Genomic DNA, 19,665 nt, shown 5'->3' on the forward strand with positions numbered 1-19,665 from the left:
CTCTCTAGGGAAGTATACCCTCAAGAGTTGGCACAAGCTAGGGAGATGGCGACCTCTCTGTCCCACTCCACTACGCACTCACACAGACTCAAGAATGGAACACAGCTACCTAAGTGTCATACATGCAACACGAGATAGAAGTAGGCAATAGTTGGGACATCAAAAGACCATGTATTGCATTAGGGATCCTCTCTCGGTACAACAAGTTCTCTATATACAATGGTTGTGGCCCCTTGGGCTATCATGAACCAGGTGCTAAAAGTGGTCACTGACAGATGCTGTTGGAGTAGGTGAGAGGCGCCGAGCACAAGTAGGTGACAGATGCCGTTGGAGTGGGTGAGAGGCGCCGACTAGTAGGTGGACGCCACTTCGTCAGTCAAGTGGGTAGCCAAACTTGGAAGTGGGGTCGCCAAAGATTCATTTTGTGTGGCTAGTGATTGGCCTTGTGGGCGCCCTTGAGGTTCACGAACTTTGGGATGCTTGATCTTGGGGGTTCACACAGTGAGGATGCCGACTTGGGAATGCCCGATCTTGGGGGTTCACGGGGCTTGGGTGCCCGACCACGTGCAGTGAGGGTGACTACAGGTCTCCCACCAATTAATCCGTTCACCGTCCCGGTGAACACTAGGAGCGGAGAGGCGTGTGGCGAAGTGAACCTACAAAAAGGGAAGGGGGAGGTGTTGAAGAAGTAGAACCACCACAGGTTCAAGACGGCGGAGACGGAGACCACCACACGTCCAAGAGGGTTGGTGAAGAAGTATGACTGCTCAAGAAAGATGAGGGAGGAAAGAGGTGGCCACTGCCACCATGAGAAGTAAACATGTGCATGCTCGTGTGTGTGGAACAAACTAAGCAACAAGCAACAATCCATATATAGCAATAACCATGTAGCAAAACCAAGTAGCAATTTTGATGGTATATACAATGAGCTGCCAGGATAGGCAGAATAACAACAACAAAAAACACATGTGGAAAAGAAACTAAGAAGCAAAACTAAAAGTGGTGCGATCCACCAGGGGCACTGTCAAAAGGATCTTGGACGCCAAAACAGGTAGGAAGCCCCTAGGTGTCACCAGCCTGGACATTTCCCAGTATGAAAGGGGTCTAGTGGACTCCAGGATGTCTAAATATTTGGAAAGTACAAGCTTTGGGAATGGGGGATTATCCTAGAATACAAAGGACCACACTCCTAAAATTTAGGAGAGTTGCTATTTTTGGCCCGACTCCGATGGAAATTCTGTTCGCGTCATTACATCTGGAATTGAGCAGATACCAAGAGTTGGCAAAGTGCCTATGACAGAATGTCTACCAGTTGGGATATTTTTAGAGATAAAGTTTATGGAAGGACCCATCTCTTAGATTGGGACATGTTGCAAGAAAGTGGACCAAAGTGAGACAAGTGGCCTGACAATTGTTAGAAAATGGATCAAAGTGAGACAAGTGGCCTCACACTTGTCACTTCAGCTATTGTGTGGCTCTCCACTTGTTATTGTAGCCTTCTCTTGCCATTTTAGCTCATGGGAGGCCCAAATCTATAAATTGGAGCCCTCTCTCTTCATTAAGAGAGGCTCTCTTGCTGCACACTAGCTTCTACCACCGTTATAGACTGCCCTAATGATGGCTACTCTCTTTCTCTCTCTCTTGAAGGCTGCCCATGAAGAATACCGGCTGTTGGGGACTGTTTTGGAGCCTTCCATCGTGAAGAAATACTCAAGCCATTGTATCGGCTATACCAACCACTGTACTTGCTGTACCAACCAATGTACATGCTGTACTAGCCACTAAACCAGCTGTACCAGCCATTGTACCTACTGTACCGGCTGAATGTTGAGGTGTACTTGCTGTACCAGCTCTATTGCATAAAGACCCGTGGTTTTTGGGGAAGAATCAGTACCCACACAGAGGTATATGGATTATATTGTTGGCTCGGCATTTCTACAACTTATGTTCCGGCTTGGTTGCCTCGTGTTGGGCTGTGTTATGGCATTTGTATATGGATAATCCGGCATCTCCCGTGGGGAGAGTAAGGCCCTCAAAGATTGTACATGATATTATTCTCCTTGGGTAATAAAATACTCCAAGGGGGGGGGGGGGGATCGGCCCATTCCGGCCTCTATGCGGTGTCACACGTGCAAGCTCCATTTTCAGCATTTGTGGATGTTTTGTCCAGCTTTTATGTTTCATGCAAAGTGATGATGGATATATGTTAAGGTTGTGGCCATGTTTAAGTGTTTTAATATACATTGATGGTATCAACAAGTGTGTCAAAGGTCCTAGTCCACCGAGCACCGCCGGGAGTTACATTGGTATCAGAGCATAGGCTTTCTTGGAAGCGGAGGCTTCCTTCTATCAATAAGAAAGAGAAAAGATCTCAAGTGGGGACCACACTTACCATCATTGCTGTTAAGCATGGCCAGCCGCTTCATAGCTTATGAAGCAAGAGCATGAGCAGTAGACACCTTGTTGATCTAAGGATTTATGAATTCACAAAATTTATCTTGGAAGTATGGAGTTGGCTTTATGTGCACACGTTTAGCACTCTTTCCATTTGGATATTGTGGATTATATTATCAAGCTTACAGGCAAGCGATATGGAGATATATCTCTGGATATCTTAAGGATATGGTGACGAGATATTTCTTTTGGCTTCATGACCAACCTGGCAAAGAAAAGCTAAGTATACTTTGAGTTTGCAAAGTTGGGGCTTTTGCTATTTACTATGAAGTGTTTTTGATGTTCACTAATCCTTGTATAGCCATGCAAGGAGAAAGGTGGTGTTGTTTGCCTTGAGATGGTTTCAAGGAAACATTGTTTATGGCTCCCTTTATTGGGATGAACTATATCTATGGAGATTTCTTTCGGACGAGATTTATATAGATATTGGGCTTCACAAGCAATTTCTATGGACGAATCTATTCGAGTTTATAGAGAAGAAATCTTTGGATATCTCATGGATATGATGCTTTTATGGATAAAGTCCACCTCTACTCCAAGGTGTGTGGTTAGCACGGAGTATGTGGTAAGAGTTATGGTATACAGGTCTATGGATTCCTGGACTTCTTTTCTAGGGATTTGGATCCATCCTCAGGTTTATGGATTATGTTTATGACTCCCTTTTACTAGGATGGATTATTCTTTATAGCTTCCTTTATTTGGGATGCATTGGACTTATGAAACTCATGGTTCACATACCCTGTGTAGTGTTCTCTTGTCCTACGTGCTCTCTTGAAGATTGTTTTTACCATGTGTGGGTGGAACAATAGAGAGCAGATGGAAGGGAACATGGGCACTTCAGAGGGTAGTGTCGATCACATCATTCCGTGTGTAGTGTTCTCTTGTCCTACGTGCTCTCTTGAAGATTGTTTCTACCATGTGTGGATGGAACAATAGAGAGTAGATGGAAGGGAACATAAGCGCAAGCATAAAAAACACTAGAGAGAAAATAGAGAGAGCTTGTGGACAAGATCACCTTTTATATCAGCTTGAAGCTTTACAATGGCAATTAGCCAGCAAGAGAATGTTGAACTTGTGCAAGGGATTGGATGAAAAGTGAGCAATGGGGAGAACTCCTTGTATAGTGAATATATGACCTGGCCAACTGCTCTAAAACAGGCCGACCAGCTCACAACCTACTACACAAGGAGAAAATACATAAAATACCCGAAAATAGGTACAACCCCAAAACACTGAGATGCATAAATTCTAACACCCCCTCTGCAGCTCATAGTGTGCAAGAGTCTAAAGAAGATAAGCTGATGAAGATGCAACCATGGACCCTCCAACATCGCAAATACTAGAATCACCTCGGAGAGAGCACCCGCCAACCTATTTCCTCGAAACAAAATGCCACCACGAACAGCAAGGAACTTTGCTTGGCCACGAATTCCCACAAAAGTGTGCAATAAAGTCCAAGAATAGATGATGAGCTGTTGGACACACCGCGCCCATAATCCCCAACAGTGGACGGAAAACACATCACGTCCCAAAAGCCTCGAACAATGAACTCAGAATAGATCCAGTTCATAATCTCTGCTACACAAAAGATAACCATGTCCTGTCAGATGTCTAATGCTTGGAACTCCAAACGTTACGACCCTATGTTTTTCCCTCTGGACAACAAGCAGGTGGGCACGGGCACGGGCTGGTCAGTGTGAACAGGCATCAGTTGGATATGAAAAGGAAATTCATAAGTGTGGCCAGCCCAAGTGTGAAAGGGGACAAAAAGGATTTTTACAGTTTATAAGGTTTAATAACCTTTGAAGGCTTAAAATATTATTTTTGAAGGCATGCGTTTTCGCTATATTGCTTTTGGCATTTTTGAAAAGCGATCGCCTCTTTATAAAGGTGGAGGGTGGCGCATGGAGCAACGGGCCCATCCCCTTGAGTAGGTCACCGTGTGGAGGCTGCACATGTGGAAGAACAGGGCAGCTACTGTGCGCATGGGCTACAGGCTGCTACGCACAAGGGCTACAGGGCGGCGCCTGCGCACATGGGCCACAACAGGCGGCTGCTGTGCGCATGGGCTACAGGCTGCTGCGCACAAGGGCTACAGGGCGGCTGCTGCGCACATGGGCTACAGGGCGGCTGCTGCGCACATGGGCTACAGCCTGGCGGGCTACAGTCAGCTACGGGCACCAGCTGGACTGCAGCCAGCCAGGGCAGCCAGGCGGGTATCAGGTGGGAGGCTCTCTACGCCAAGTAGCTGCACGTATGGACACGTATGGGCTTCAGCCAAGCAACGGGCGCAAGGCGGGAGACTCTCTACAGCCAGGAAGACTGCAAGCGGCCACATAGGCGCAAGGGCTGAACAGCACACTTGACCCTATCTCTCTCTTGGAAGGAGGCGAGCTGAAGGAGGCACCGAGGGGCTAACAGCAAAGGGGTTTCTCTCTCTCTCTCTCTCTCTTCGCAAGCAGGTTTTGTTTACGAGATTAGGATGCAGAGGATCAAGCTACATATGCACAGGACGATGTTCTTGGAAGAAATGTGTTGTTGCTCTTCATCTTGGACTTATGTGTATTCAGGGATTGCTTGTTACGTCCTCTATCTTTCTCTCTCTAGGTTTTGGCAACCATGCTTGGATGGTATATCTGTCATGGAAACAGGACATTGGTTTTTTCGAGAGGAAACACGACTTTGGTATCGAGGAAACAGGCCTATGGTTTATGGATACAGGTCTATGGTTTATTAGATACAGGTCTTTGGTTTCATGTGGAAAACATGTCTTTGGAATTCATGTGGACAGGTTCTAGTTTTCTCGAGGTTACATGCAAGCTGGGACTATAGGCGAGGACATGTGGTTTGGTACAGCCCTACTGCTGATTGGGAAAGGGTTTATGGGATCCATGATGGAGAAGACCTTTTCAAGAAGGGAGGTGTTGTACAAGTGTGCCTTCTCTATGGAATGCTTTGTTGTAATAGCGAGAGTTCTTATTTGGAAATCCTGGGTGAAAACCTTGAGGGATCCTATTGGTAGAGGATTCTACGAGTTGTACTTTGTACTCATATTTGATCAAGTAAAGAAATACCGCAAGGGGCGCCACTGTGTTTTGGGGCCAATCGGTGTCCTTGTACTATTTGCAGGAGCATTCTAGCTCCCCCTGTTTGTTTCCTTTTCCAGGTTCCCATGGGTGATGAAGTGTTTGGTGTGCGAGTGTTTGTTTCACCGCCCATCAGATTTCTGAAGGCCGGTTTCATGGTTCCATCACCGGGATATCGTCGACTTTCTCAAGGAGGTGAGCCCGTGGTTGTCACATCAAAAGCTTCTACATGAGGGAAGTGAAAAGGAAGTGCAGGAGACAGTGCAGGATTCTGTGTCTTTGCCTATATGAGGTGAAGAGCAAAAGCTAAAGATGAAGCTCAGGAGAAAAGACACCAAGGACAAGAAGTAGTCAGCTAGGGACAAGAGGCAGTGGAAGTGTTATGGTGCAAAAGATGGGTTGACGGTTATGGCTTTCGACACTGTCACCAGTGGTATCTTCATGCAGGCTTCATGGGTTCAGAAGACAGTTTCTTTCTATGTTTAGTAGTGGTGATCTACTATGCCTCATTAGGGACTTGTGCTTATATTTACCAGTTGGGTGGAATGCAAGCAGGTTTTGGGTGCCTGTGGATGTATCAGATGAGGCTCAGACGGAAGTGGAGGACCTTGATGAGGTTCTTATTCCCTAGCAGATATTGGCACATAAGGAAAGAAAGGTACAAGATAAACTTTCCTGTCGCTATCTTGTGAAGTTTAAAGAACTATTCACTGATAGATGCGAAGTGGATGGAGGAGGGTGACTTGGCAGATTCACCTAAGGTATTGTAGCTTAATCTTGATGCCTTTGAGTTGGAGCCGACTCTTGTGACGGCTCATTTAGGTTCAGCAGAGCATGGGTCTGGAGCATTGCCTGATGCTCAAGAGGGGGGTAGCACCTCCGCTCCCTTGTTATAGATAGGCTCAGTTTTCATCTAGAAGTCGCTTGGTGACATCTTTGTATTCACCTGAGGTACTGAGGCTAACAGTACATCTGCTTATGGGACTTCTATGATATTGTGTACTAGTCACATGAGATGATGCTATTTCTAGAGTTGGTCTCCTTTGGAATGGCATGGTTTGGTTGAGTTCAAAGTCTGCAGCAACCTGAGTTAACACTTCGAGACTCTATGGAGGGCATAAGTCTTGCGAGCAATCCTAGAGTTGGTTTGATTCATATATGGATTGAACTCTATCTGTGGATGTATTTATACACTTTTTGAGGTATTATTGTATTCTGGTGCCATTGGATCCTGGTACCCTTGGGAATACATGGGTAATACTCGGGATGTGTCAGGATGAGATGCATGTATAGTGGTATGATACATCAAGTACTTTATTATGTTCATGGATGTATCACTGAGTGTGGCTCCTGCGGGATTGCCATGTGGAGAGTGGGTAAAGCATCAAGAGGGACATATGTGGAAAGTACTTAGTGGATGTCTTGTTTAGATGCATTAAGTGCTTTCATATGCTCATGTTGTACCATCAGTCGTGGGTCCTGCGGGATATCCATGGGTGTAAAGGCTTGCGAGCAACCCTAAGACTGTTACTTTGGAGTAGGTAGTGCGAGACATCGGGTTTTCTGCCAAAATATGCCTCAAATGGAGTCATATGGGGTACAGAAGTCGTCGGAGAGCGGTTAATGGTATGGACAGCCGTTGCCACAGCCTCACCCCAAAGTGGACGAGGAAGATCACGATGCTCCAGCATGGTCCTCGCCATCTCTACCACAGTCCTGTTCTTACGTTCAACAACTCCATTCTCCGAAGGCGATCCGGTATTGGCCAATTCCCTCTTGATGCCATGATCTGCACAAAACCGGAAAAATACAGTCGAGGAGAATTCACCTCCTTTGTCAGCCCTGAGAGTCTTGACCTGAAATCCAGACTCTTTCTCCACCATCACGTGCCAATCCTTGAACCGAGCAAAAGCCTGGTCCTTCTGGGAAAGAAAGTAGACCCACGTGAATCTGGTACAATCATCAACAAGCAGCATGAAGTAGAGAGATCCTCCCAAGGATGGTATCTGCTGTGGTCCACACAAGTCAGTGTGAATCAACTCCAATGGTTTCGAAGCCCGCCTGGAACCCTGCTTCGGAAAGGATTCCCTGTGCTGCTTACCACGTATGCAAGAACTGCAGCGTCCTTGCCTACTACCAACATCTGGCAAGCCAACCACCATCTGGTCCCGGAAGGCGCGCCGTAAAGCATCCACATTTAAGTGGCCAAAACAAAAGTGCCACAAATCTCCGACCTGAGAGCCTGTCAATGAGGAGAGTGCAGAGAGCTTGTAGATGCCATTCTCCACACCGCCTTCCCAAACAACTTTGCCTGTCTCACGGTCCCTTAGAGCAAATGAATGCTCCTCAAATTCCACCCGAAAGCCAGTCTTGCATACCTCATGCACTGACAGAAGATGAAAACCCAGAGCAGGGACATAAAGAACACGGGAAGCATGCTTGCCCCCCTTGCCGTCGGGAATAATCTCCATCCGGCCCTCACTATGTTTCGGAATAGTGGAGTTATCGCCAATAAAGATACGACCTGACTGCCGTTTCAGATCCAGAAAGAAGTCACGGGATGGAGTCATGTGCCTGGAAGTACCACTGTCGAGAATCCATTCCCAGGTATCCTTCGCGGTGAAGCCAACTGCCTCCTCGCTCGAAGATGATGAAGCATCGGAGTCCACCATCTCTAAGTGCACAAATGCCGGAGTCTTTGCAGCTGAGGCTGAGGAATCAGCACTCTTCCCTGTCCGCTTAGGGCACTTCCTCCAGTAGTGGCCTTTCTCACCACAATCATTACAAGATCTTTCGGCCTTCAGCTTCTCTCGTTCTGGATCAGGCTTCTTCTCAGAAGACTTCTCCGGTGAAGCCTTCCCTTTGCCCTTGTTGGTATTACGGCCTTTCGACCGTTGGCCAGTTAAGGCCTCTGAACCTCCGCCGTGAGGAGGGTTCGTAAAACGTTCCTCCTGGTCCAAGACCATTGGCACAAGCTCCTCCCAAGTAATGGTGCTAAGCCTGCCACTCGTGATCAACGAGGAATAGAAAGCAGAATACTGACCAGGCAAGTGGGAAAGTAACGTGATGGCCATATCTTCGGATGATATCTCTTTCCCAGCTTGAAGGACTTCCTGCTGAAGGGCCTGCAGCTTGTTAATGTGTTCCCGCATCGTCGAAGACTTTGCAGGGTTCATAACCCGCATCTGCACTTCCAAGGATATCCGCTTCATGGGTGACACCCTGTTATACAAAAGAAGCCAAGTGCTCCCATATGCCTCTCGCCAACGTCATGTGCTTCACATGGTTGATCACCTGTGGTGTGCAATTGAGGAAAATAAACGATCGGACCCTGGCGTTGACACGATCCCACATGTGTGCCTGTGCCTCTCGGTCCTTCCTCGTCGATAATAACTCCCCTTCCTCAGCTTCCGGCCGTGGCACCCCTATGATAATAAAATCAGCAAGGTCATATGACTCCAGAACTGACTCCATCATGACCTTCCAGATGCCGTAATTGGACCCGTCCAACTGACGATCCATTGGGAACGTGGGGAGAGTCGGAATCTTCACGTGCTTCTCAGCCATCTCTAGTAAATCTGCCATCGCGGAGAGTAACCTGAAAGGGTGGGTGGGTGGGAAAAAGAAATCTGAAAATCTACAAGTGGCTGTCCAGCACCTTTGCCCGCCTTCCTCTTGCACCTTCTCTTCCCGTTCAGCCCGAAACAGTCCACCAATCAGCAACCTGTTGTCCCCCTCTTGCTCAGAAAAACGCCCAATATCTCCTAGAGCCTAGGGCTCTGATACCATGTCAGAATATGCAGCGGAAATGATAACCAAACTTGGGTAGACAAGAGCAAGTAGACTGCAGAAAATAATCAGCACAAGAAACACAGAGAGATAGGTGTGTAAACTCTTCTCTATACACAAGATCCCGGAAATACTGAATGAGAAAGTGGTGGGGGCTGAGGGGCAACATATACAACTCCAAGAGGGCAGTCGGCCAGCAGCAGCAGAGAGTGCCCACGACTGGAGAAAAGACCCACGACTTCATAAATGCAGTCGGCCAGCAATCTGATGCCCATGCCTGATCAAAACAAGTCGGCCAGCAGCCCTGAAGCCCACGACTGATGTAGATCCAGTCGGCCAGAAATAGGGTGCTCCTGGCATCATCTGGCAGCCCTCCCACCACTAGGAAAAATGGGAAAAAATAGGAAAAAAATACGGGGAGTGTGGAAAAATGATATACGGGCGGGCACACCCACAACAGAGGCCCTGGTGTATACAAATAGACAGGAGATGACTTCTAACAGCCTCTCCGTCGGCTTCCACCCATCATATACATCCTCTGTGTCTTTCTCAACTGGCTCCTCCCTCTGTCTCCTCCTGTGGTATAAACTAGGACCCCATATGGGAGCTCCATATAGTAGTGCGGGTGTGACTAGTGTGTCGAATAGCCAGAGCTTTGTCCTCTTCTCCTGAAACTGTATCTGTGAGCTCTCAAGTGAGCCCAAGGCTGCATAGCCGCGCATCAATCTGGTTTCGGCTGCCATCCGCATAGAGAAACACGGTCCGGTAAAAGTGATCCCAAGGTATACATAAGAAGTCACATGCTCCACTGGCTTCCCACTATATGTAAACTGTTGTGTAGATCTGCGTATCCGCCGAGGAGGTGTTAAAGATCATAACCTTGGTCTTCCCAAGGTTTACGGTGAGGTCCCGATCCTCGCAAAAGGCTTGTAATGCATCCAAGTGTCTCTGCAACCCCTCTAGTGAGTCAAAAATGAGGACAATGTCATCTACATATAATAGAATGGGTATCAAAACTCCTGCCAAAAGTGCTCCTAGACCTCCGTGTCTGTCTATGTAGTCAGACACCTCATCAATGTAGAGCCCAAATAGAGTGGGAGATAAGGGACAGCCCTGTTTCACCCAGATAGTGCTATGTATGTCCTCTGATTCCCCCCTGGGGCCCGCACTCTGCCAATGACAGACTCAGAGTGTGAGGATCTTTCAAAGCATCTCTATCGGTACTCCCATGTCCTACAGTCTCCTCATCCGGTGTCCATGTGCTCTCCCCTCCTCAATCATGCCCCGTAATGTGAAGATGTGGTCCAGTGTGGAGTGCCCTCTCCGGAAACCTGCCTACCTTGGTGCTTTGAGTCTCTGCTACTCCGCCCATCTGCTGAGCTCAGGCTCCAAGATCGATCCATAAATCTTAGCCAATGTGTGACCAATGATAATAGTCTTGTACTTACCGGGATCCATGGGTCACCTGCTTTTAGAATGGGCACAATGATATTAGAAGACCAATTGGCGGGGAAACCCTCGCATAGGGCCCTGTTAAACATATGAACCAAAAGTGGAGCCAATACTTCCCTCGCATGTGAGAAGTGCTCGGCAATCAGCTCATCATGATCCTGTGCTCTCCCATTCTACATCCTGTCAATAGCATCTCTCACCATGCTCAAGTGGAAGGAGGAGTGGGGGGGGCGAGGCTTAGGAGGGTGGGGGATTGGTGGTTGTCCAGGGATGTTGTAAAGGGAGGTGGCATATGCATGCTGTATGTCGGGTGAGGTGATCGAGGTCGGTGGGCGACGATCCTAGAAGAGTCTCCAGGCCTCCTTATAGTCCCGTCCCATAAACAACTGGTATAGCTCTTGGTCGAGGTGAGCTAGGTAAGCTCACTTCTTCCTCCATACGAGATAGCGGATGATCAGTCATGCCTACTGGTGAGTGGTGGAACCCAAAGCGTCATCCCGCTGTAGTCTGGCACAGGTCTCACGGCACTCCTCATCATACCAACTGTTCTGTGGAATAGTCCCTCCAGGTGGTCCAAGGGTGGCTCTAGTGTGAGGGAAAGCAGATGCGGCGGATGTGTGAAGGGTGGCTGCAAGCTATGTGGTAAACTCATCAAGTGGGATGTGTGGGTCGAAGTGGGATGTGTGGGTACGGAAAATGTGGTCAGAGTAGACGGAAGAGGTATCCCGATTCCCTGGTGAAGTGGTATCTCCAGTGGCGGTGGTGTGGTAAGACCAGTGGCTGGATGGTGTATTGGCATGTAAGGGAGAAAGCTAAGTATTCATGATCAGCTGCAACATTAATGGGGCGGGGCGAAATGGTAAAATCCGAGATGAAGGGTATCAAGGAGGGAGAGCCCACCAAGTAGTCCACTGTACTAGCTCCATGTCCGAAGGGGTAGCAAGTGAAGGCGCTGGAGCCAGGCCACCGGGCGAGGCCATTATCCGCTCGAGATCTGTGCTCATAGTGTCAATCTCCTGGTACATGGGATCCTCTGTCTCAAAGAAAGGTACCTGTGCACCGGCGGTGAGGGCGTTGAAGACTCCAACAAGGAGGTATGGAGTGGCAGGTATGGAGATTCCCCACGGGTGGCATACTTGGATGTGGATGGTGCAAAGTAGCACACTGCAAGGTAGATATCTCTGGCCATCTCCGTCCTGATCCTTACCCACATGAATTGTGCATCCTCATCCTGTCTGACCACCTGTATCACATGCTGCAGTCCCTCTTTGTATAATATGGCCACTCCTCCTGAACCTCTAGTGCCGCCTACTATGTGTGGCTGTGGGCGGTGGACGGACTCCCATCTATATCCCCGCACCTCAGGTAAACGGCTCCCCTGGCACTAGTGTGTCTCTACATAAAGGACCATGTCACGCCCTCTAAATATTGCTTCGAACAGACCTGCATCTATTCATAGAGCACCATTGCAGTCCCAAACCACAATCTCTAGTGTGGTCCCATAGGTCGTGCACCATCATGGAGAACACCGCTCGGTGATAATCACCCTCCCTTCTCTATACACTGCCCACTTTTCTGCCCTACGCGCTCCAGTATGCGAGGCATGCACTCCCTCCTGTGTGCCACTTGGGCTGGTGTAAGGTCATCCTCAAGGTAAGTCTTTTCCCCTTTTAATGTCCACCTTTTGGCAAGGAATGCCTGCCTCGCCTCTACCCCCTCAAACTTGAGGATGAGTGCGCGCTCCTTTGTGGTGTCTTTCCCCACCCTCCATGCCTCAACAAAGGGAGTGTCAGGAAACTCCATCTTCCGGCATAGAGCTATGGCATCTTCCTTCGGCGAGACCCCTTCCTTCCATCCCACCACTCTCACATTGAGTGCTTGGATCTTCTTCTCTTCTCTTCTTCAAGCGTGTTGTTGATGATATTCAGGATTGATGATGGGTTTCGTTGCCTCTTAACAACCTCAATCCAATTGCCCACTTCTTTGACTTGTTGCTGCGTCATTTCAGCCCATGTATCTGCTTCATTGGCCTTCTTCTCCTCTTGGGCTTGGAGGGTCTGCACTTGCTCCCTGAGTGTATTCAGCTCCTCATTGAGGGATGGCTGAATTTCGCCTTCCTCATATCGCGTGTGTTCCCTCAAGTGGTTGTTTTCCTCTTTAAGTATGGCTACTTGAGCCTCTAAATCCGAGATTAGGAAGGCTTGATGGCTGGTTTTATCTTCCAGCATCTGAACCATTTCCACTCACATCTTGTTGAGTTGGCTCACCATGTAGGCCTGCATCTCTTCCTTCCCCCTGTCCATCTCCTCTTGCATAGAGGTGTGCAGCCCCTGTAAGAGTTCGTCCTGACCTTCTCCAAGCTTCTTTTGCAGGCTTTCTATATCTGTATCTTGCAGTTTGCATCTCTCTTTCATGGGGGTCGCTGATTTTCTGTGTATTCATCCATATAGTGCTGTATTTCCTCTCCTTCTCACCCCTGGTTCTTGTACCCAGAGAGCACTCCATGTTGGTATGCATGGTAAGAGAAAAATACTCACATTGGTAAGAGAGAGAGAGAGGAAAGAGAGAGACGGGGTGCAGGTGCTGGGCGGAGGCGCGAGAAAGAGACAGAGGAATGACGGGGCGGCCTGGGCACAGGCGGGGCAGGGGTATGCGAGGCGGGCAGCAGGTGCTGGGCGAAGGTGCACGCGCGTGAGAGAGAGAGAGAGAGAGAGAGAGAGAGAGAGAGAGAACATGAGTGTGACACATAAGTGTATGTATGAATGTGTGAACAAGAAAAGATTCCCTTACCTTTATGGAGTAAATCTTCGGTCTCATTTGGGTACATAGGTTCGAGTGGGTTAGAGATGATTGTTCTTCTGAATCCAAACTGCCTTTTACCGATATCAATGTCAAATAGATCCAGACCTTGTCCGAGTACTGTCCTGTTCCGACTGCAAATTGTGGTTGGATTGGCATCTTGGATTGACAATGTTTTCGTAAGTGAGCAATGAAGTGAATGTGTAGGTTAAGGTGTACTTGTCATGAAAAAAGAAAAAACAAGAGGACCTTGATCTGCTTACATATAAGTTCTTTTGGTTGGGTGAAACCCAGCATCCTCGGTATAGCAATTGGTTATAAAAGATCGTAAGGGTCTTTTGGACATTGAGCCCGGTTTGCTACCACGAATATCACTTGTGTCCATTAAATCTGTGACTCTTTTAGAAAAGGGGATCTGAACAAGAAATTTTGAACCAAGAAAGCATAAGGAGTCATGACTTGTCTTCACATTTAAAAAATCACAGCATTCAAGGAGTTGTAATGCATGAGGATCTACCTTGTCACCGGAAGGTATCAGGCACTTTCCAGAGGGCAGCTTGTATTTAGGATCAAGAGGATTGACAACCCGGCGTGTTTCCAAGCTCTTGTACTTCAATGGCGGACTTTGTGGCAGCCAAACTTCTGGAAGCATCTTATCACCCATCTAAACAACTTAAAATAACAGCTCTTAGTTCATGGTCTTCTCATGCTTACACCAGATACTCAGAATCTTGTCACTCTTTAAATCACCAACAAAATTCCCTTGAACCTGGAATAGCAAAACAACCAAGTACCTAAAAAGGTATTCGCTAAATCCATTTCTGGTGAAGCCAGTCAGGCATGTAATGGTTCCAAGATTATATCAAATCTAGTCTCAGTGAGAAAGGGGTATCTCACAAGTCACCAAACATACAATGAAGTCTTGCTTTTATAGCCTGCAGTCCTGGAGGGTCCCTACATCTTTCTCCATGTGGCAGCAAGAATCTGTGCTTTATCTGTCCACATGAATGAAAGGGAGTGAGTGACAGGTCTGGGCACCCTCTCAATGGCCTCAATGCACCGTGATGGAAAAATTTGCCAAAGCTGTCAGGCTCCTGTAAAACCTGTCTCAACTGTAGCATACAGTGGGCCTGATGGGTGTCTGGGGAACCACATTTAGAGCACAACCTGTACCACACCTCTACTGGCATATATAGCAAAGTCCTAAGATGTCTTCTCATTAATGGCGTGAATTCTCGCCTCCATAAAGAAGGCTACAGTGCCCAATGTGACATGGACTGGTTCTTTCCTAACAATGGAGATGACCAATTTGCTTCCTTCAAATTGGGGTCCCCCATAGTCTGTGATTGACTTTGGGTCTCTACTGGAGTCTGTAAAGTCTTCCCATGCTTAAACTTTCGTTTACGATGGGATCCTAAATGGTCTGTTGAAGACGATTGTTGGGGTTTCTTTGGCTATTTCTTCGCCACGGTCTCATCATGAATGTTAACATATCGGATGGAATCACCCAATGTCCTGCTTCCATTATTCTTAATCTGGAGTTGATATCCATCAGGCAATCCATCCACAAAGAATCCAAGAATGGTGATAGGATCCATGTGGGTTGCTCGAACCTGCAACTCTCTAAACGTCTGCAGATAGGTGTCAAAAGGGATATTTTTCATTTCCAAGCTTTAAAACTTGGACACTGTCATATTCGTCCTCGGACTACAAGAACTCTTCTCAGAAAACTCTCTCAAGACCTACCCATGCCATGGACTTCACCCATAACTCTTTCCACCATGTAAGGGCTTTTCTTGTCACGAACCCTCCACCATCTGTATCTTTTTATTCTCAAGGAAAGTATGGAACTCGAAATGTCAATTGTCTTTTGAGTCCTGAAACGGGCCTTTAGTAGAAACCAAAGTGCGGTAAACTAACAGTCGCCCAAACTCAGCTGTAAATCAGCAAAGAAAACAGACAAAAGGGAGCTAGAATACTCCTACACAAAAAAAAAAACGACACCTGTTGGACCCAAAGCTTGGCGCCCCTTTCGGTATTTCTTTATTCACATTCAAAGAAAAGTCCAACTGAATACATCATGGCTTATACATATGCATGTCCAAACTGCCAGTCCTCTAGTCCTCTCGGCATAGAGGTTTCACACAGCCCTGTGGTCAAAACACCACTGTTTTGCACCTCTAATCTGCCAAGAAAGTACATCCACAAGGCCCTAAATATGCAGCCAATTGATCCATGCACATAGCCAAAAGCATAACCATACATCAGCCCGTAGACTCTTCCAAAACAGCCCAAAACTTGCCCAGCCAAAAGCATAACCATACATCAGCCCATAGACTCTTCCAAAACAGCCCAAAAGCTTGCCATGCTTCCACCCTCAGAACTGCCAAACCCTTCCTATCACAAAGGGCCAGAGGAACACCTTCGTGACAGTCTCGAGCCAGTGAAAAGAGAGACTCACTTGTGCACTTCTTGCAGCCCCACCTGCTCACAAAAAGAGAGAGAGGCCTGCAATCCTTGTGCTGCTTTCCCCTAGAGAAAGAAAGAGAGAGAAACATGTCGGTTGTGCACTTCTGTGGCCACCTACAAACTGCCCGCCTGCATCCACGAGAGGGAGAGAGGGAGAGAGGGAGAGAAATGACATGAAAATGAAATGATATATTAACGTCTCTAAGAGGCCATAATGGCCTATGAGACCAAAACTGAGAGTACATCTGAATTTGGTGTCTCATCAAAGAGAACAACTAAATGAGACTAAAAAGTACAATAAACTGATTGTCTTACAGTTATAAGAACAGAATTGTAAGACTCCGAGATGATACTGAGTAGAAAATACTCGAAAATACTAGAAAATGTATATCAGGTAGATCCATGTATGCTGATCAGTTGAAGTGTTGCCCTCTCCTTAGATCAAATATCTCCGCCATGGGGCTGTCTAGAATGGAGAGGTCGTAGAAGCGAGGTAGGCGCCTCCGATGCCAAGCAATAATGGCTCTGATCTAGCGATGGTGAGGATGCCGTGGTCGGGATCCTGGTGGGCGTGGCCGACGAGCACGACATAAGATGACTGCTCTATCAGTGGTGACTCCCTGGGAGCGTGGTCGGTGCCCTGATGGCCCAATGGAGGAGGTATCAAGAGGTGTGTGGGCTGGGTTGTTGGTGCTGGTGCCGAAGAAATCTGTCAGGGTCCTCTGTCTAGGTACATCATGGGTCAGTCTCCTGTCTGCCAAGAGGGTCTCTCTGTGTCTCCTGAGCTCAAGTAGGAACAATCCCAGGCATCTCTGATCCTCAAACTCCATGACCCTACGTAACGGCCCAAAACCCTCTCGAAAGAGGCAGTGATATCTCCCTCGGATCTCATAATAGACTGTACATCGGCAAATGTAGTGCTCCTCCGTCTCTGCCTCTTGGTAGCATAGCTGACAAATGCGGTCATCCAAGATCTGATGCACATATCACCCTATCTCAATCCGCAGCTGGTGTGATGAGGTCCGGATCTGTCCAATAGCACAACGTATCCCATGTCATAGGTGTACATCCATGTACGCCGGGCGGGTGATAAAATCATCCGGTGAGAGGTGTGGAAAATGGCTCTTGTAATGAGCCATTTTCGTACCTAAGGGCTCAAGGGGACTAGTCCATGTCCTCTCTGAGACCACTCTGATGATATCCATCCTGATCACGTGGTTTTGCTCTGAGCGGGTGAGATCCAAAAATGGACAATCCAGACTGTACTGAAAGGGTGGTAGTGCCTCTATCCGCAAACCATGTAGGTCAAACCATGATCTCATGTGAGCGTACCAGCAATGAGTATCTCCATCCTCTGCCAACTGTATGGATGAGGTCAATGCCAATCGGGAGTACCTCTGCTGAGGGAGCTCCCATAGCCGCTATAAAAAGGTAACTGCCATGAATAGGGCCTCGGTCACTACTGGTGCGGCACCCAGCTCAGCCCGAACAATCTCATGTGGTACTGATGATTTGCTTCGAATCATGCGGGCAATCATCATAATTAGTGGTCTCTCCACTTGCCTCCATCCCTCATCTGTCCCTCTCTGAGATCTGTGATGTCTGCAAGGCCCCCAAATTGGAGCTCCGTACAAGAGGGTCGGTGTGACAAGCGTATCAAATAGCCACAATTTGGTGTGTGGCTCCTGAAACTGTATGTGTGCACATTGCCTCTCAAGTGTCCCCAAGGCTACATGCCCTTGAGCTAATCTAGCTGCTGCTGCCTCCTTTAGGGAGAAACGCGGTCCTGTGAAAGTAACTCCCAAGTAGACATATGACCTGACGTACTCAACCGGCTCCCCTCTGAAAGTGAACTGAGGCTTTGATCTCGTCACCCATGCTTGTGTGGTGTTAAACACCATAACCTTGGTTTTCCCAAGGTTCACTGTCAGATCTCTATCCGCACAGAAAGCCTGTAATGCATCCAGGTGTCTCTGTAATCCCTCCGAAGAGTCTAAGATTAGAACAATATCATCAGCATATAACAAGATGTGTATCAACACCCCTGCGAGGCATGCCCCTAGGCCTCCCAATCTGTCTACATAATCGGAGACCACATCAATGTACAGTCCAAAGAGGGTGGGCGATAGCGGGCATCCCTGCTTCACCCCTATTGTGTTGGTCACCATATCGGATAGTCCGCCTGGAGCTCGGACTCTGCCTGTCATCACAGACTCATACAAAGCATATATCCCCCACTGCATATCCTCGGGTACCTCAATGTCATGCAATCTGTGCATGAGCCTGGCATGTGGTACGATATAGAAGGCTTTGCGAAAGTCCACAAAGCAACATTATATCCTTCTCTTCTGTGCCCTGCCCTCTTCAATAAGTGCCCGAAGTGTCAGTATGTGATCCAAGGTAGTAAATCCTCTCCTGAAGCCGGCTTGTCCATGTGCTTGATGACCATGCCTCTTTGCCCAACGGCTCAGCTCCTCTGACTCCAATATAGAGCCATATAGTCGGCCAAGTAATGACCAATCATGATCGTCCTATAATTGCCTGGTACCATGGGGTCCCAACTCTTAGAGAGTGGTACAATTATATACTCTGTCCAGCTTGCCGGGAAACCCTCACAAATGGCACGATTAAACACATGTACGATGAGCGGAGCCAAAGTGTCGCGCGCATATGAGAAGTGCTCTCCAACTAGCCCATCATGATCCTGTGCCTTTCCATTCTGTAACCTATCTATCGCATCTAGCACCATCCACATAGTAAAAAAGGTGCTACTAGCCGGTCTAGCTCCCAGTGGAGGGGGGGTGGGGGGCTGTCCTGGTGCATCATATAGCTCTCTAGCATAAGTATGCCATGCCTCAGGTGCAGTAATCGGAGTACCACTGTCTCTCCTGAAACATCTTCCATGCCCTCTTGTCCTTCCCCAAGAAGAGTTGGTAGATCTCCTCCTCTAGCTTAGCCAGGTGGGCTCGTTTCTTCCTCCGCACAAGGCGCCGAAAGATCATTCTGGCCTGTCTATGCGTGTGAGTCCCAATGGCAATCTCACGCTGTAGTTGTGCTCGTGTCTCACGACACTCATCATCATACCAATTGTTCTGTGGGGCAGTGTTACGGCTGGCCGGGCGGGGGGGGGGGGGGGGGGGGGGGGGCGGATGCATGTAGTGCACCTGCCAATCCTCTCGTGATCTCGTCCAGAGAGCTATGCGGGTCTAAAGCAAACAAGCCATCAGATACTGCATCTCGGTAAACCCCAACTGTCTCACGTGTAAATTGATATCTCGGGTACCTAGGTAGATGAGTGGCTGGCCCATCTCTCGGGGATCTACCTACTAGTGTGAAACTCAGGTATGCATGATCGGCTGCTATGCCAATGGGCCGACTTGAAATCTTGAAACCCCACACATCAGGTATCAATGAAGGAGATCCCATCAAGTAGTCAACTGTGCTCGCTCCCCCTTTAGAGTTTTAGTGTGTGAGAGCAACTGATCCTTGCCATCTCGATAGGCCATTGTATATGACCAACCCATGTGCATTCCCGAGTGTGAGAAAATGCCTGTCATAATCTGTAATCTCCCCCTCATCCTGTGCTGATCTCTGCAACCCTACATCCTCTGCCGTG

General features: G+C 48.0%; 1 protein-coding gene across 5 annotated transcripts in view; it reads right to left on the minus strand.

The window, feature by feature from the left end:
• Positions 1 to 19,665, minus strand: part of LOC147605578 (uncharacterized) — a 105,758-nt gene that overhangs the window by 70,962 nt on the left and 15,131 nt on the right. For all 5 annotated transcript variants that reach the window (XM_086793661.1, XM_086793660.1, XM_086793658.1 and 2 more), the window contains exons 2-4: positions 14,098 to 14,244; positions 13,844 to 13,995; positions 13,572 to 13,714 (exon numbers count right to left, since the gene is read on the minus strand). In XM_086793661.1, the coding sequence (XP_086649787.1) occupies positions 13,572 to 13,714; positions 13,844 to 13,995; positions 14,098 to 14,244 (442 nt within the window). The remainder of the gene's footprint in view (positions 1 to 13,571; positions 13,715 to 13,843; positions 13,996 to 14,097; positions 14,245 to 19,665) is intronic.

Source organism: Cibotium barometz, chromosome 59 (assembly GCF_041138505.1).
Source record: "Cibotium barometz isolate CiBa-2024 chromosome 59, ASM4113850v1, whole genome shotgun sequence".
In the NCBI taxonomy this organism is placed as follows: Eukaryota; Viridiplantae; Streptophyta; class Polypodiopsida; order Cyatheales; family Cibotiaceae; genus Cibotium; species Cibotium barometz.